The sequence below is a fragment of the Podarcis gaigeae genome (genome assembly GCF_964106915.1).
Source record: "Podarcis gaigeae genome assembly, chromosome: 1".
In the NCBI taxonomy this organism is placed as follows: domain Eukaryota; kingdom Metazoa; phylum Chordata; class Lepidosauria; order Squamata; family Lacertidae; genus Podarcis; species Podarcis gaigeae.
The window spans coordinates 40,791,017-40,808,581 of NC_139678.1; the positions used below are offsets into that span (position 1 = coordinate 40,791,017).

General features: G+C 39.8%; 1 protein-coding gene across 4 annotated transcripts in view; it reads right to left on the reverse strand.

The window, feature by feature from the left end:
• Nucleotides 1–17,565, reverse strand: part of FMN1 (formin 1) — a 162,918-nt gene that overhangs the window by 6,628 nt on the left and 138,725 nt on the right. For all 4 annotated transcript variants that reach the window (XM_083744317.1, XM_083744315.1, XM_083744316.1 and 1 more), the window contains 2 exons: nucleotides 9,634–9,685; nucleotides 6,507–6,656 (listed from right to left, as the gene is read on the reverse strand). In XM_083744317.1, the coding sequence (XP_083600443.1) occupies nucleotides 6,507–6,656; nucleotides 9,634–9,685 (202 nt within the window). The remainder of the gene's footprint in view (nucleotides 1–6,506; nucleotides 6,657–9,633; nucleotides 9,686–17,565) is intronic.

The window sequence follows — 17,565 nt, forward strand, 5'->3', positions numbered from 1 at the left end:
TGTAGATAAGACCACACATCCCCACTCCTGCTGCTCCATGGTTTCAGGAGGGAGGTGAACAGATTTTTCAGAGACTACAGTACTAACAATGGCCTTTTACGTATATATGTGACTACAGCAGCTAGAATGCTATATGCACAGAAATGGAAAGAAGAGATGGTTCAAATGAAGGAGGAATAGCTTTTAAAAGCAATAGACTATGCAGAAATGGCAAAGCTGACAGCAGTATTAAAAGATCGAAACAATGAACCTTTTTTTAAAAAAAGAATGGAGGCCATTTTGGACTACAATAGTGCCTCGGAAGTCAAATGGAATCCATTCCGGAAGTCCGTTCTACTTCCAAAATATTTGGAAACCAAGGCATGGCTTCCGATTGGGGGCAGGAAGTTCCTGCAGCCAATTGGAAGCTGTGGAAACCCTGTCGGACGTTCGGGTTCCAAAGAACGTTCGCAAACTGGAACACTCACTTCCAGGTTTGCGGTGTTTGGGAGCCAAAACGTTCAACTCGCAAGGCGTTCACGAACCAAGGTACAACTGTATTTGAAAAAACACTACAGTCAAATGAAATCGCGGGCAAGATTTGAGAAAGGAACAATGGAAGAAAAATGATAAAGTAATTGTATTAGAGGGGTTTCCATAACAGATAAGTTTGATATATAACACGGTAGAAAAGGGTTTGAAGAAAAACACTGTGGAAGTGTGGGTGGGAAGTCAATGCATGAAACAATGTAACTATTTAATTTGAAGTCAATTTGAAAAAAATAAATGGAAATTTGATAAAAATTATATTATATAAAGAGTACTAACAATGGCCTGTGAGTGGATGTTCCCACAGATGGAAGGCAGGGAAACATTCTCTCACCCCTTTACAGTCCCCAGTAATTCCCCAAAAGTGCCCTTCAGAAAAGTGTTGGAGATGGTACAATGGGTTCCAGGGGAAATTAGTGTAAATTCTTTCCCATCACTTCTACCATCGGGAGCCTGCACTGGATTAAAGGCTCTTCTGTGAATGAAAGGAACCCTTCCACTTGCAGAAGGGCAAGTCTAGATTCAAATCTTTGTAACTGTTTCCAAAAGACTATCTATTCAAATGTCCAATATACTGCATTTTCACAACTGGGAAAATGCAATACTCTTATAACAGCGGTGCTCCGTTAAAGGAAAGCGGCTGCATAATCCACAATAGCTGAATATACTTTTATTATATAAGAAATCTGATGAAGCAGAAAGGCCCTCAACACTCCAATGGCTGGGTTTTTTATATCCATACTCAAATCAGGACTGACTAAAAGTCACTACAGATTAAAAATAAGCCCATGAAAGTGACCGTGTAAATTGACCCTAAAACGGTGTCACATCCCTGTGGTATTGAGAATACCGCATGGTACTGAGAGTAAGATAATACTTTTCAGCTACTTCATTCAAAATTTTCACCCAGCTGAGCAAAACAGCCGTACCAAATTTATGACTGTTGGGTACACGTAATATATTTCTGCTGTATCCTTTTCATGTAATATTCATGTAATATTTATGTTACTGAGGTAATCCAGGAATTTCATCTTAACTGCCTTTTGATTTAAGTAGTAAGTATGTTTGCTAGTTATATATAATGTTTGTACCTTTGAGTACCCTCAGATTCCTGTATGCTATGCAGATTTTGTCTTGGGGCGAAAATCAGCTATATTACACAGGCAGCTAATTTATTTTCATGGTAGGTTAAGTGTAGGGCAGCATGGTTAAAGTGTTTCCTCTTCTAAAATGTCTGATAAAAATCTAATTAGATTTCTACACTTTTCTTACATTAAAAGTCAAGTAGTTTTCAGACAAAACAAACCCTTGCAGCCTAGCCCATTGCTTGGTTAAAGCTACCATTAACTTGGTTTTTCTTAGTCTGCTAAGAGATGTTGCACTGTCCTTTGAATAACCTCAAAATACTCTAGTAGAACCAATAGTGACAATAATGTTTGATGTCTTACTATGTCTTAATTTGTTGGAAGGCGCCTAGAGTGGCTGGGGCAACCCAGTCAGATGGGCACCATCATCATCATCTCATAATTGACAAGTTGGAAAAATAGGATCATTTTGTTGCTAGATGGGCATCCTGTATAAAATTTTGCAAACTTGCCTCTGTTCACATTTGTGTTTTAAAATGTTGTAAAGAAAAGAACAAAAATTATCAACTATTTGAATCATCAGGTACAGTGGTACCTTGGTTCTCAAATGTAATCCGTTCTGGAAGTCCTTTCGACTTCCTAAATGTTTGAAAACCAAGGCGCAGCTTCCGATTGGCTCAGGCACCCAGGAAACAATAACCAACAACCACATTGGACGTTCAGCTTCCGAAAAACATTCAAAAACTGGAACACTTAGTTCTGGGTTTTCGGCATTCGGGAGCCGAAATGTTCGAGTACCAAGGCATTCAAGAACCAAGGTATTTAACCTGTCTTAATCTAATTGAATGAAACTATTTTTGTGTCTCTTTATTTGACATGTAAACTCTTGTTTATGAAGATGTGCATTGCAAAAAAATTACTGTGTTAAACTGAAGGATTCACTGTAATTCCTTCTGGTTGGCCAATGTGGATCCTGGATTAGATTGGAGGTTGACATGCGCCTTCCTATGTGTAGAGGGGGCCTTTGTTTTTTGGCACAGGGCGTTCAAACATGCAAACCTTCCTTCTTCTCTCTGAGGAATTTTAAATGCTGCAATCCAAGAAATATTTACAGCTTGAGTTTATAAACTGGCTCCTTTTCTATTCTGCTGAGGTTATGAAAAAATATGATTACACTAAAATACACCTTAGGAAAATAATTGTTTTCCAAGACATAATGGTTATTTCTCAGTTCTCTAAATGTGTTTCTTCCTGGAAAATATGGTTGGCGAACTGTCACTCATACTTTGTAAAATAACAACCTCTAAAGGGTCATGGTTTTCTAAGCCATTTGAATGTGATAAAGAAACAACTCATCTGTCATTCAAACTTATATACTTGACATCAGTTACTCATTGTCTTCATGAATCATCTAAAAGTTGAACTGAGAATAAACTGAAACCTTTAAAGGCTAAAAGTAATCTAATGACGTCATTAGTAAATAAACACAAGCCCCACCAAAGTATATGAATAAAATTCATGGTGTTAAGAAAAACAAACAAACCATTCATTCTCATGACAAAATATATGCAAGTCTTATCCTGCTACTCAAGAAGGCTAATCCAGACTCAAAACAGCATATCCAAAATCACGTATTTTACTCTGAATTTATTAATATGAAATTCACCACTCCCTCTAGACTCACTGCCTTTCACTTCTTAGGAGCCTGGCCTGTTTAAAACTGATTTTGGTTATATACTTTACAAGACGTGGGGAACTGCTCCACAGTCAGAAGCAGTACCCATCATTGGAAACTGCAAGAGGGGAGAGTGTTCTTGTGATGGGAAACATAGACACCTGACTGACCACTGTGAGAACAGGATGTTGGACTAGAAGGGTCATTGGTCTAATCCAGCAAACTTTTATTATATTCTTAGGTACTCCTGACATTTGAGGAAGTGATAGCATCACATCCACAGTAGAGTTGTCTCGGCAGATCCTGTTCATATTGCATCAGTTTTCTGGGTAACAGCAGGTGGAGTCTATTCCACATTCTGAAGTTCCAGCTTTTCTCACTGGCTGCAGTTTTCCATTTCAGTGTTGGGTGAGAAAAGTGAAACCAAATTCAAATATTTCTTCTCCTTGCACTCTCTCTTGTGCAAGGGGAAGTATGAGAATTGCTGCAGAACCTTCCTGTTACACGACGCAAAGACTCTTCTACAAATGTTTGCAGCAGCCCTCCATTATGCTTGTTTCTTTAGTTCACCCAACATTTGGAGGAGATACAGTGAGCAACATTGTCCCCTAGCAAACATGTTCCTTGAAATGGCAAGCAAAATTCACTTGCTCATAAGTAGATCTAATCAAGTAACAAATTGCAAAAATTTCTAAAATGACCAATTTCACTTTAGAAGTACCGTATTTTTCGCTCTATAGGACGCACTTTTTCCCCTCCAAAAATTAAGGGGAAATGTGTGTGCGTCCTATAGAGCAAATGCAGGCTGCACGGCTAAGCCCAAAGCCAGAACAGGGAGACGGAGCGCTGCGGAGCACTCCGTCTCGCTGTTCTAGCTTGGGGATGGCTGCACGCAAAGCCTCTGCAGGGCAGCAGGGTGCCTTCACCCCGCTGGCCTGCAGAAGCTAGAAAGGCTGTTCCCAAGCCAGAACAGCGAGACGGAGCGCTCCATCTCCCTCTTCTGGCTTGGGGATGGCTGCACGCAAAGCCTCTGCAGGGCAGCAGGGTGCCTTCACCTTGCTGCCCTGCGGAGGCTACAAAGGCTGTTCCCGAAGCCAGAACAGCGAGACAGTCTCGCTGTTCTAGCTTGGGGATGGTAGCTACCTGAAGCCTCCAGAGTGCAGCGGGAACTCCCACTGCGCTCCAGAGGCTTTGGGTGAATGCACCTTGAATGCACCTTGTTTTAGAGGGGGAGAACAAGAAATCCCCCCCTTTTCTCCCCCTCCTATGGTCCGGTGCGTCCTATAGAGCGAAAAATACGGTATCTCCCCCTCCGCAGCATTTTACCTCTAAGCAGCGAAACTGACTATTCTAGAAGACTGCTGCTTGTGACAAAGGAATCAGAAGATCTATGTGTATAATTAGCATGACAATTTACTGGATTATCTCTATCTGCATCTAATTTAAAATTGCATGCTAAAGGATATTTAAGCTTCTAATGTTGAGCCTGATTAACACTGCTGTTTCATACAGAAGGCCAACTAACTGATAAATGATTCAGATTCCAGAGTAACAATTATTTCTTTATATTCTTAGTACACAAAACAACGGACCTCAAGATATAAAAAGTATCAAGTTTATGATTTCTGTTTGTACACATTAAGACTTGAAGATGTGCAGAGTATCTGTTTGGCTGGCATTTTTAATGCAATCACCCACTGATATTCACCCACTGATATTCACCCTAAGGGGCATGGTTCACACTAAGCCTAGAGAAGCTGTGACCTGCCAAGCCTTAGTATGTGATGGATGGACTACATTTGTCTTGGTGAGTCACAAATTCTGCAGCCATCTTGTGATCTTTTACTGTTTACACACCACTCCCCCCCCCCCCAATCAAAGGCTTGCACCTATTTAAAAGAGTACATGCTTCTGCATGATTGCTCTGGGCTCCATCTTTATCACTGCTTTCTATTGTGCGCATTACTAGTCACCCAGAGAGCTTGTTAATTTCATCTGCTCATTCATTTTAAACTGGCCTCTTCAAAATTCAATCACAAACTGCAACAAATTTGTTGGGAACCATTGATCATATTCAACATTTAATAAGAGAGAAAGGAACAAACAAAAATTAATGAGTCTGTGCTTGTCCAGAAGAAGGAAAGGTGCACATTAGAACAGGACCTGCAACAAGATGTTGCAGCATGGAGTGTTTCTGCTAAGGATAACAGTCATGCCCTCTCCTACGATACTCCATTGGATTCTTCCCACCGTCCCATAATTTTCCATTACCTGTCCTACAGTCAGTCAATGAGCATGCCCGATCCTCATGGGACTGTTTTGGGAGTTCTCCCCCCCTTAGCTTAAAGTTTTACTTCTAAATGCTTTTGTGAGGTTCCCACAATGTCAATGCTACCTTGCTACACAAGGAGAGGCACACATGGAGATTTGAATTTCCTATTAGTGTACATGAAAAGAAATACAATAAGAGTGCTGGACTAGAAACACCTATTGGGCAATTCCCTTAATTATTTTACAATAGAATGACATAACAGAGCAAATTCATACAGTAAAAAAAAAGGGGGGAAGTATATTAAAGAAAGCGCTCGTTTTTCTTTTAATTTTTTAAAAAACGAATCTCAAGAGGTGAAACCTTTTATTTAAAAAAAAAGGTTTTAACTAAACCTAATAAAATCACAAGACAGTGGGAGATGCTGCGGCATGGAGTTTGATGTCCACAGCAGGATACCAAGAAGCGGTGCTGTAAATTCAGTGTGGGACTTCAACGCTGTGCTAAGTGTGGCCTGAATCTCATAGGCTACCCTTTGATGCAAGTGTAGTATATTAACTGGAAAAAGCATTCACTTTTATTTGTCTGTCCTGTCTGCAACAGCAATATCGCCTCATTTAGAGCGGTCCAACACAAAAATGCAAAGAGAAGCAATCTGTTACAAATTAGCACAGCTCCCCTTTCATTTTACTAGCTAGTAATTGGAAGGGGTTAAGAAAGTGTAATTTATCAGATTATATGTGTTTATCTTTTTGTGGGGACAGCATCCCTTTGGTGAATTTTCCTAGGCACCCTGAGGGAATAATCTTTCCTTGATGTCCATTTGATCTGAAAGAAAACAATGACGCCTGTGAAATATGGGAGTATAATTTGTTGAGTTTAAAAAGGACCAGTTTCCCAGACTTCTAAAAAAAAAAAAATTGTATTAATGGCTTTATTAGAACCTTACCTTTCTTTGGAAATGTTTTTGCTCTCTCGTTTCCAAATGGCCTTAAAGTCGCTGCAGAACTCATACCACACCGTGAAAACGTAGTTTGGCGTGGTCTCCTTCTCGCCAGACTTTGGTTTTATCCCGAAGTATCCCACCAATTCTTCAAAGCTACAGTGTTGGGCAGGGGAGGGGAAAATTGTCAGCACATAAACCTAAGGTGGAAGTTCAGTTTCCCTCAGGGCAGATTTCTGACTCAGTAGCCTAGGCTGGCAATTAACATAAATCTGCTGTAATCTGGAAACTGTACCAGCAATGGATCCACCCAGCACTTCTGAATTAAATAATAATAATGGTGCTGTTTCGGTGGGTGTGTACATTAAGCCACAATATGAATGAATATGGGCACGGAGACATTTTAGAAAGTATCTGATTTTGAAACAACATTTATTTACCAGAAACCTATTGACATGCTCTTCACCATGGGTATTCGGAAGCCCCCAAAGTCCTAGATCAGAGGTACCATACTTATTTTTGTGCCTGAAGCATATCTGGAAATTTAAGGAACTGTTGTGAGCACCACAAAATACCCATTTCATGGAAGTAAAACTGGTGATACTCAGTAAAATATTCCAAGCAACAGGCTAAACTCCTCCTGCTTCCCCTCTCCCCAAATCACAAAAAACCCCAAACAAAACGCAGGCCACAGCTCCTGCCTCCAAATAAACAAGCAAACAACAAAAGCCAAAAAGTTTACTTAAAAAAAAAAAAAGATTCTGAGGGAGAAAGTGGTGGGCTTCTCCAAGGATGAATACCTGCAGACACCATAGACTAGACTGAGATATTGTACAGAATTCACTTCCGAAACAGATTTGGTTAGCTTAGCTCCTTTCCTCCTCCAATTTTGTTGTCACATTAAGACATTTATATTTCAGTTGGCATTCGCAGCTGTGCAACTGCTTAATGGTTGCATTTTATGATCTATTTATGACTTATTTTTAATTACATTCTTATGCTGACTCTATTGCTACTGTTAATTGTGTTTTCCATGTTTATTTCTAGGAATTTATTTTTATTATGGTGCCATTTTATCCTGGAAATTTGTTCTATTTTTAAGCAGTCTTTCCAAGTCGCTTGGAATATTTTTGAGGAAAACGACTAACTGTCTTATATATAAAACAGTTAAATTTCCCTTCTAGAGACACCTAAGTTTAGAACTCTATTCTTACTTCAGAGCCTACGGTGTCCAGACCATGAGATGAGCCTGGCTCCATGCATTAACTAACTTCACCTTCTGTGGGGTAAAGAAAACTAATTAACTAACTAACAAAAACCGCCAACCCCTTCAGCCTTTTTAAGGGCTCATTCATATTAAGTTTCCTTCACACTTTCTAGGCACAGGTTTGTGCTTTACCAGTCCATGTCTGAGCACTTTTTTTTTTGCGCTGCCATTTTGCCACAAAAGACCTGCTGTTTAATGCTCTCATCAATCTGTGAAAAACCCAAACTGCCATTTGCTCCTATTCAGCGTTAAAGAGCCGGTTTTCCTGGGAAAAGTGGCAGATACGGACTAGGAAAGTGTGGACCTACGCCTGGAAAACACAGGCAAAAGGTAAGTGTGGATGAGCCCAGAATTACAGCCTATATTTATTAAAAGCAATGTCAACATCACACCAGTTGATACCCAATGAAAGTCTGCAGGTATAATACCCTGAAAATGATTTATTTTCTCAGGATCTTGGTAAACTGACGACAGCAGCAATGAACAACAGGTGTTATTGTTAATACTTTAAGATTTACCTGGTCCATACTATAGGCTGAAGCACTCTTGAAATACATTAGAGTCTTCTACTGTTAAACTTGTTTTGCAACAAACTTGTATTAGAATATTAAAATGTATATTAATATCTATACACCTGAAATCTGAACATACAAATCAATGAAGAGAGGAACAGATGTTTCAATGACAACAACAAAAAGCATTTGTTGCATCAGCTGGGATTTGATGTATCAACTGGGCTTTAGTGTAACAACAATCTTGTACCTACACAGCAAATCCCTTTTGAAGCTGATGACAATTGTAGTTAAACGCTATATAAATTGTCAAGCATGTGGTAAAATTGTTCCTAGACCGCACCACTTCAGATTACAGGTCTGAATGCTTCCCTGCATTAAAAAAGACACAGCAGAGATTCTCCCTTCACAAAAGCCAAGATGCTGAGATGAAATGTTCTAAGTCTGCTGCTATGGCTAAGGAACAGCTCTATGGCGCTTGCAGTTTGAGTTTGAGTTCCCAGAGATTCTCTCTTGGAGGAAGGAACAAAGCTCAGTCACAGGGTGTTACATGCAAAAGGTCCCAGATTCAATCCCGGCATTCCCTAGTACAGCAGAGTGAGGCCCCTGGTTGCAAAACTGGAGGGCTGCTGCCAATGGCTCAGTTTGGAATGAACGCTGAATCAAATCATTCCTCACCGTGAATATGCAAGCATGCAGACTTATGGAGAAATTGCAGCCGCTTTGCTTCTTCTTCAGTTCTGCTGCAGCCACACTACTGTGTCCCAAGCCATGACTCAGCAAGCCGAGCTCAGTATGTTGCCTAAACCCAGACTAGTGGTTTGTCTCTTTCCAACAAACTTAGCTCAAAGCAGTGCAGCAGCAGCAAAACAGGTGGAGGAGCAAAACATTTCCAGTCTCCTGTCTTGGGAGTCGACGCACTGGTGCATTCAGGCTAAACCATAGTTTGCTTTAGTGCTATATGCGAACTATGTGTAGACGTTTGAGCCACGCAGACCAATGACCTCACTTAATCTAAGGCAGCTTCTTATATTACCAAGTCTCTGCTTTTTCTGTGCATGTGATTATTTTAATCAATCATTCAACACCCCTCACCAAAACCTGGAGTCTGCAGTAGAACACTCTAGGAACAGTTTTTACCACATAATGAACTGTTTTGTCTAGAAAGCTTCCATTTCAGACAGCTTGTTCCCTAAAGTCCAAGACAAGCTGTATGAAAATGTTGGAAGTATGAGCATGTGTTTAAAAATAAGGACTCTGGTGCATTTGATGATTTTTTCACTTATTCAAATATATTTAAAGATGAAGTAGGACCTTTCATAACGCAACGTGTTAAAAAGGCTGTAATACTCACCACTTCTGCACATTCTCCAAATGGCTCTCCACTGTCTTATGTTCTTCTACAGCTACAAATAAACAACATGTTTATTATTTAAGAAAGCGGAATGTGTACCTGCATTTTAAAGTATTTTTTTTTTAATATTTCACATTTCTCGTACTAAGAGTGAGCTATTTCAAGCATTATAGTGTATTCTTGTAGACACTGTAGGGAGTAGTGCTGAAACTTTCCATCCTGAACATGTGCAAGGATTGTGGAGCCCAGTACAGTGGGGATAAAAGAAGTATTTCTACAAATAAGTGGGCTCTAAACTTAATTGGATGTACATGCACAGCTTTCAAGCTGGGTACTACTTGATAGAAAGAAGCTTTTCAGGGTGTCTTCTACCAGAGAACTATTTTTGCTGTGTTGCAAAAGCATCACATTTATAGTGAGGACATGCATAATTGTCCATTTTCCTGCTTTCCATTTAGCTCTTGCATGCTGAAGCAAACCAAGACAGGTACCTTGTTGCAAGCTCATCATGGCTTCCTAATGTGTGGGTTGAATGCTTGTCTCACACTTGTTTCTATACATGATGTGAACACGAAGGACATGTAAGTATTAAAAAATGTGGCATGGAGTCACACTTGCAAATCTGCTATTGTTCCTAGAATCACAGAATCATAGAGTTGGAAGGTATACCAAGGGATCAAGCCCAACCCCTGCAATGCAGGAATCTCAGCTATCTAACATCTAGAGGATCCATTCATTATAGGCGCTCTCCTCCCTCACCCTTTAAACCACAGATTTCCTTTTATTCAGAACTTTTGGTGTTCTCGGTTAATAAGTATAGGCCCTCAATTTAGGATCTTTGAAGTTTTCAGCATCTTTGGAAACGAAGCCATTTATTTTCCGCTGTCAGCATAATGCGGGGCTCTTATAAAAAGGGCAAGATTAAAGTTCCCAATGGAATTTCAGGATGCTGCTCTTCTCATGCAGGGAAGGACAAATGTATGAAGACGTCACCAGAGATCTTTCCCCAGGAATCAGAGGTAACCTATAAAGATTCATCAGTTCCTGACAAGGGACATAAGGCATCTCTCCAGACAGTCTGGCATCAGACCAAGAGAGAAAGTTGTGCTGTCTGATCCATTCTTGACAAAAACACATGTTCTGGGAAATCTCTCCTGGAACTCCAACACAACATAGCCTCTGGAGTAGAGAGGCATATATCATGTAATAACTGGATTTCAGTAAGCATTTCTTTTGCATCGAATATGCCATTAATACCACTTATCTAAATAAAGGTCTGCTGGATCTGGTCAAGGGCCCATCCAGTCCGGCATCTTGTTCTCACAGTGGCCAACCAGATTCCTGTGGGAAGCAGGACCTGAGTGCAGCAGCACTCTCCCTTTCTTTGGTACCCAGTAACTGGTTTTCAGAAGCATATAGCTTCTGACAGGGGCAGCAGAACATAACCATCACTGTTGGTAGCCACGGATAATCTCATCCACCATGAATTTGTCTAATCCTCTTTTGAAGCCGCTCAATTCCACAGTTCAACTATGTTCTGGCTGTTAAACTATGTGCTGGCTGTCTTGAACCTTCCAATATTCAGTTTCAATGGATGTCCATGAGGTCCGGTACGATGAAAGACAAATAAAAATGTTTCTCTGTCCACCTTCCTCATACTCTGCAAAATTTTATACACCTCTATCATATCTTCTCTCACTCGCCTTTTCTTTAAATGTTGTAAAGGTGCAAGCTACTGCCCAAAGTAGGTTTTCTTTATTTAATGATTGACAATTATGCAGGCGATAGACAAAGTGAAATGAATTTGACCAGATTGTGAATTAATTCAAACCCATTTTTTAAAAAATCACATAGAAAACGTGCTTTATGTGAGGAACTCTGTTCCCATTGATACCCAGGACTAGAGCTAAAAAACTGGCTCTAGCTAGACAATTATTGAGTACAAATTCCATAAAAGACAGACATATTAATTTGCTGTGGCAAAAACTACACCAAAATTGGTGGCACCTTTCAGACTGATGGAGGGCATTTTCACACCTCACTGAAATAAATCTCTGAGCTTCCATTCATTTTAATGGATCTGAATAGCACTTTTTGAAAAGTAAAGTGGTTTAAGAAAGCTCCAACACCAGACTGGAGATCACCTCAACCAAATCAGGCAGGGAGACTATTTGAGCAGTGGGTTGTCTAGCATATTAATGGTATCTCTGCTCTGCTCAGAAGTCCACCATTAGGTGCATACACTCAAAATTAAAAAGGTAAAGGACCGCTGACAGTTAAGTCCAGTCACAAATGATTCTGGGGTTGCGGTGCTCATCTCGCTTTACTGGCCGAGGGAGCCGACGTTTGTCCACAGAGATTTTTTCTGGTTCATGTGGCCAGCATGACTAAGCTGCTTCTGGTGAAACCAGAGCAGCGCACGGAAATGCTGTTTACCTTTATGCCAGAGAGGTACCTATTTATTTACTTGCACTTTGACATGCTTTCGAACTGCTAGGTTGGCAGGAGCTGGGACCAAGCAATGGGAGTTCACCCCGCCACGGGGATTCGAACCGCCCACCTTCCGATTGGCAAGCCCTAGGCTCAGTGGAGTAGACCACACTCAAAATTAAGTGATTGCTAAACTGGACAGGAAAATAAAAATCACACAAACTACTGCAACTTTACCTCCCTGCCCACCAGAATCACTTAGATTTGCCAGCTGCTGCATCAGGAAACCGAGTGCACAAAATGTGGACCAATTTACAATTCCTGTCCCATCCAGCCAGATCTCCAATATGTGCCAGGACAGCTCATGTATACAAGGCCAAATTCTGGCTGACCAAGTCCTTGACAGGTACTCGCCCGATATGTAGCATGATTAATATTAAACCCCCCCCCCCCGAATCATGGTCCTGATCCTTCCTAGTTACAGTGGTACCTCTGGTTACGTACTTAATTCGCTCTGGAGGTCCGTTCTTAACCTGAAACTGTTGTTAACCTGAAGCACCACTTTGGCTAATGGGGCCTCCTGCTGCTGCCGTGCCGCCGGAGCACGATTTCTGTTCTCATCCTGAAGCAAAGTTCTTAACCCAAGGTACTATTTCTGGGTTAGCAGAGTCTTTAACCTGAAGTGTCTGTAACCTGAAGCGTATGTAACCCAAGGTACCACTGTATTTGATTATTTTAAAACTCTCTGTGTTGCTTATGATCAACTAATGAAATGTCTATTTTTGTTCCCAAGTCCCGTTCCCCCCAGCATGGGGGAATTACACTGGTGTGGCCCAGCTGTACCAGGAGTTGGCTGGCTAAATCAGAGAACTGCTAAATCCTATCTTGCTCATCCTTGCTCATCTTGGGTTTCGATTGCTCCCTTAAGATGTACAAGAGACCTGCGGGTATACGGCAGTATACAAATTCAATCAATCAATTAATTAATTAATTAACAACAACAACATTTTTAAGGGGCAGTGTTTAACAAATCTTAAAAATGACAGGTTTTATATGTGCAATACTGTAACCTAACCTGTTTTCAAACCAGTGTTGCTTTGATGTTTAAGAAGTGTACATATGTAAGTATAGTGTATACATATTTGTGCATGTGGGTGTGCAAAGGGTAAGATACTACTCATCCCTAAACTGGAGGGATTTTGGAAGTCTTAACATTTTTCAAGTCCACGGTACATGAAATCTTGAGTATTCACATGCAAAAACACTGATTATATTTATGCATTCAGCCCACAGAACAAATTCAACTGTTTATTATCAGAAGTAACACAAGGAAACTAAGAAAATATGCTCTGTTTAAAATAGGATAATGTTGCCTATATATTTGTCAAAATAATGTTGAAGTTTAGTTTACTAGGTATTATGGCAGTGAGGCCAGCTAAGCCAGATATTATATATTCATTTTTCTTTGGTATCTTTCAATATAAACGACAATCTTCTCTCCCTAGAAATTTGCTTTTGAAAGACAGATTGTTTTACTTAAAGAAAACTTCTGCTTAGAAGATGAAAGATGATATTTTAAATTTTGTTTTCAATTAATATATTCTTTAGCAACACTTCACTAAAATATACTGGTGCTAACAGAATACCCCACACGCCTCTAAATTTAGATTATGCTGAAAGTAATGTTTTTCTAACTGGAAACTGCAAAAATCTAATTTTGCAAAAATATTCCCATGCAAGTAGGTTAAAATGACATTAATCTATCATTCCTTTTTCAGCTGGGATTACAGATAATAACTTTTAAAACACATTCTTATTAAACATAACAGAAATGTATGCTAGTATTACAAACAGAATGTCATTGATTCATACTTCTGAGATTGCTAAGCGTACCCAAACAGTTTTAAAAACTTGAAAATTTGTTTTAATCCCTTTTAAACTCAGTAAATTGAAATTAATCTATTCTGCAGGCAGATTTCACATTTAAAATCTTCTAGCAAGAATTAGAGAAAGAACATAAAGATCAGCACATTCTAAGTACAGGGTAATATGTTCAAAATTATGATAAATGATGGTCCATAAGAATAGGAAACAGGTCTTCTCTAAAACATGAGACTGTTATAAATACCCAGCTAACAAGTAAATTGGTTTATATATCCAGCCTGATTTGTAAAGAATGGGTCTGTGTGTGTGTGTGTGTGTGTGTGTGTGAGAGAGAGAGAGAGAGAGAGAGAGAGAATGCATAGGGGCAGAATGAAACTAATTTTAGGAAAAAACATATGAAAGTGAAGGCTTGAAATGTTTTAGAAGAGAAAAACCACAGCATTACCTCCTCCTGTGGGATGCTAACAATGATTTATGAAGCTGAGGTTATTTCTTCACATTGAGCTTTGCAAAGATTGGTTTCACATGATCAGGTAAAAATATAGGCATGCAAGATGTGCAGCAGACTCACAGATCAGAACATATGCAAAACTATGTTTTCCTAAAACAGTTAAAAGGTGGAAAGGATATAAAAAGAACCAAGGGCTTTCATTTTCATTTATTTTCCCTCCCTCATTAGGACATTCTCCTTTTATGAAGTTAAGCCACTTCTGGTGGTCAGGAGCAGAGGCTCATTGTAAATGCACAGCAGGATAGTGGCAAAGCAGAGATTAATTCTTCATAGATTTATATAGACTTTTCCCCACTGTTAATTGCTTTGTACCATTTCAATGGTGCTTATGTTGCCTTTTTTATTGCTGGTTACTGACTTTATTCTGGCATATGGTGGTTGGCGCCAAGTCAGAAAATGAGCATTTTATACCAGAATGAAAACTGGATATTTGACAGTTTCTGAAAGAGAGCATGGAGCAAAGAAGTTGTGCGACAAGATTTATAGCATATTTTATATGGAGCACATCTGTTTCTTTGCTCATTTAAATGTATATTTCAATCACAGTGAATAGATTAAAGGCACAAATGGATATGTGTGTGAGTGTGCGTTAGGAAAAATAAAGAACTGCAGTACTCTGTTTTTTTAATCCAAGTGTTGCTTGGAAGAAAGTGAAAATTTCAATAGTTTTTTGCTTAGAGAGTCAGAAAGCAATATCTGAGAATATTCAGTGTTAGAAATGGTTTGTAGAGGCTTTAATATCCACAAAGATGCTGGCCAGATTGTGAATTGCAGCTTAATATACAAAACCAGGCCACAAGCAAATGATCCTGCATAATGTTAAAAATGAAATTAACGTGTGAGTATATTTCTATTCTTTTCCTTCAGAATTTACACCTTTAAAGCTGCGTGCATTGATGCTGAGCTAGAGAAAGGGTTTGGTTAGACCAGTGATCAGAACTGTGCTGAACAGGGTTGCTGTGTTTAGTTCAGAATATAGCCATGTCTGAAACATCATAACTAGATTGAAACTACCTACCCAAAGAGTTAAATGAATTATGTAAGCCTCTTTACACTTGTTTCTCCCAGTAGGACTTTCTTAGACATCTCATTTCACACTTTGGCCAACAATATAACCAGATGCAAATAAGGTACTTGTATGGAATTCATAATTGGTAGTAAAATCAAGTAATATTTACTATGTGTGCGCACTGGATCTGTGTATTCCCTGAATAACAAGGCAAATTGGGGTGATTGAGGGCACACCCTCATGTTCCCAAGTCAGAGCACACCATTAACAAGGCATGTCGAAGTGGATCAGAAGAAGTCTACATGATTTCCACGTCTAGGAAAGTCATTGGAAGACTCTAGGCCAAACCAGGCCACTGAGGGTAAAGGTAAAGGGACCCCTGACCATTAGGCCCAGTCATGGCCGACTCTGGGGTTGCGGCACTCATCTCGCTTTATTGGCTGAGGGAGCCGGCGTACAGCTTCTGGGTCATGTGGCCAGCATGACTAAGCTGCTTCTGGCAAACCAGAGCAGCGCACGGAAACACTGTTTTCCTTCCCGCCGAAGCGGTACCTATTTATCTACTTGCACTTTGACGTGCTTTCGAACTGCTAGGTGGGCTGGAGCAGGGACCGAGCAACGGGAGCTCACCCCGTCACAGGGATTCGAACTGCCGACCTTCTGATCGGCAAGTCCTAGGCTCTGTGGTTTAACCCACAGCGCCACCCGCATCCCGCCACTGAGGGTACTACTTGTCTAATGAAATTGTCATCCTAGAGACAAAACAGGGATGTTGAGGGACAAATATCTACAGAAATAGGATTTGGCAATTTAGTGACCTTGATGAGATAGGGACAACATTGGCTCTCCACACCCCCTGACTCTATTCTCAAACAGTTCTCCAGTGAAAGGTAGTTGCTGACTAAGGCCTTGGGATCTCATTTACCTTTTCTGTATCTTCATGAAGAATGTAGGTTGAATATTAATGAAGGATTTATATCCAGTCACCTGATCCCTGTTCACGAACCAGCCTTCCTAATCTGGACTAACAAATGCGCTCATGGACATATGATGGTGACGTAGCAGACTACGGTAAATGGTGCTTGGGCTGAAAGAAGGCTGATCGTCACATATTCAAAAATCATATATAGGCGTCATTGAGGGATATTAGGACACAGGGCAATTGTTAGACCACTGTGAAATAGTCATTCCTTCCCACTAAACAATACTCTTAGGCAGTACTTCAGAATTTTAAACATGGAAAACCTGAAAATGAGTTTGTATAAGTACTACATTTAAAATGAATAACCACATAAATAAATAAGGGTTATAAAGAAGTTAATCCATTATGGCTTGAATGCTATACTTCTGTGTCTATGGACATGAATAATTCTGATGTGGTCTGAGATAACTTCCGTTATCAAAAGAATAGTTACTTCCTGGTTGATAAGGACAGCAACTGCCAAACCAGGTGGTTTAAATGAGTTAACTTGTACTAATTTGATCCCTTTATGTACAACATAACTGTGAAGAAGTAACTGTAATGGTGTTAGGACAGCTTCCTTTTCATCAGATTGCAAAATTTCAATTAACAGTAGCGTTTGCTACTTCGCAAGGCGAGGTCCATTTCATATCCGGATTTGTGTACACTGAGTCTCTTTCTACAACTGCACACAACAATTACATGGGCAAATAAACATTCCTGTTGAAAAGAGAATCTCAGTATTATCTCCTTGTAAGATTCAGTTTTGCTGTTGAGAGCAGACAGTCATATCCTATCCCTGGCACTACTAACATTTTTCCAGTCGCCTGCAGCTGTTGCAATTCATGGCCATGGAAAGAAAGGGGAAACATGCCTGAGCATGAGGCAATGAAAATCAGGATCACAATAAATGTTTAGCAACAAATGGAATTTGAAAAACATGGAAATTATGGTTATTCAAACACTGTTTCACTAAAAACATATGCCATAGACGGAAAAATTGATGAACTGTGAAGCATATTTCTGATTATTTTAAATTACTATTCCATTATGTTTTTACCACTAATTAAAAATATCCACTAATTAAAAATAGTAATGTGGCATATCATGCTTTGGCTATCAACCATCCAGGAGTTT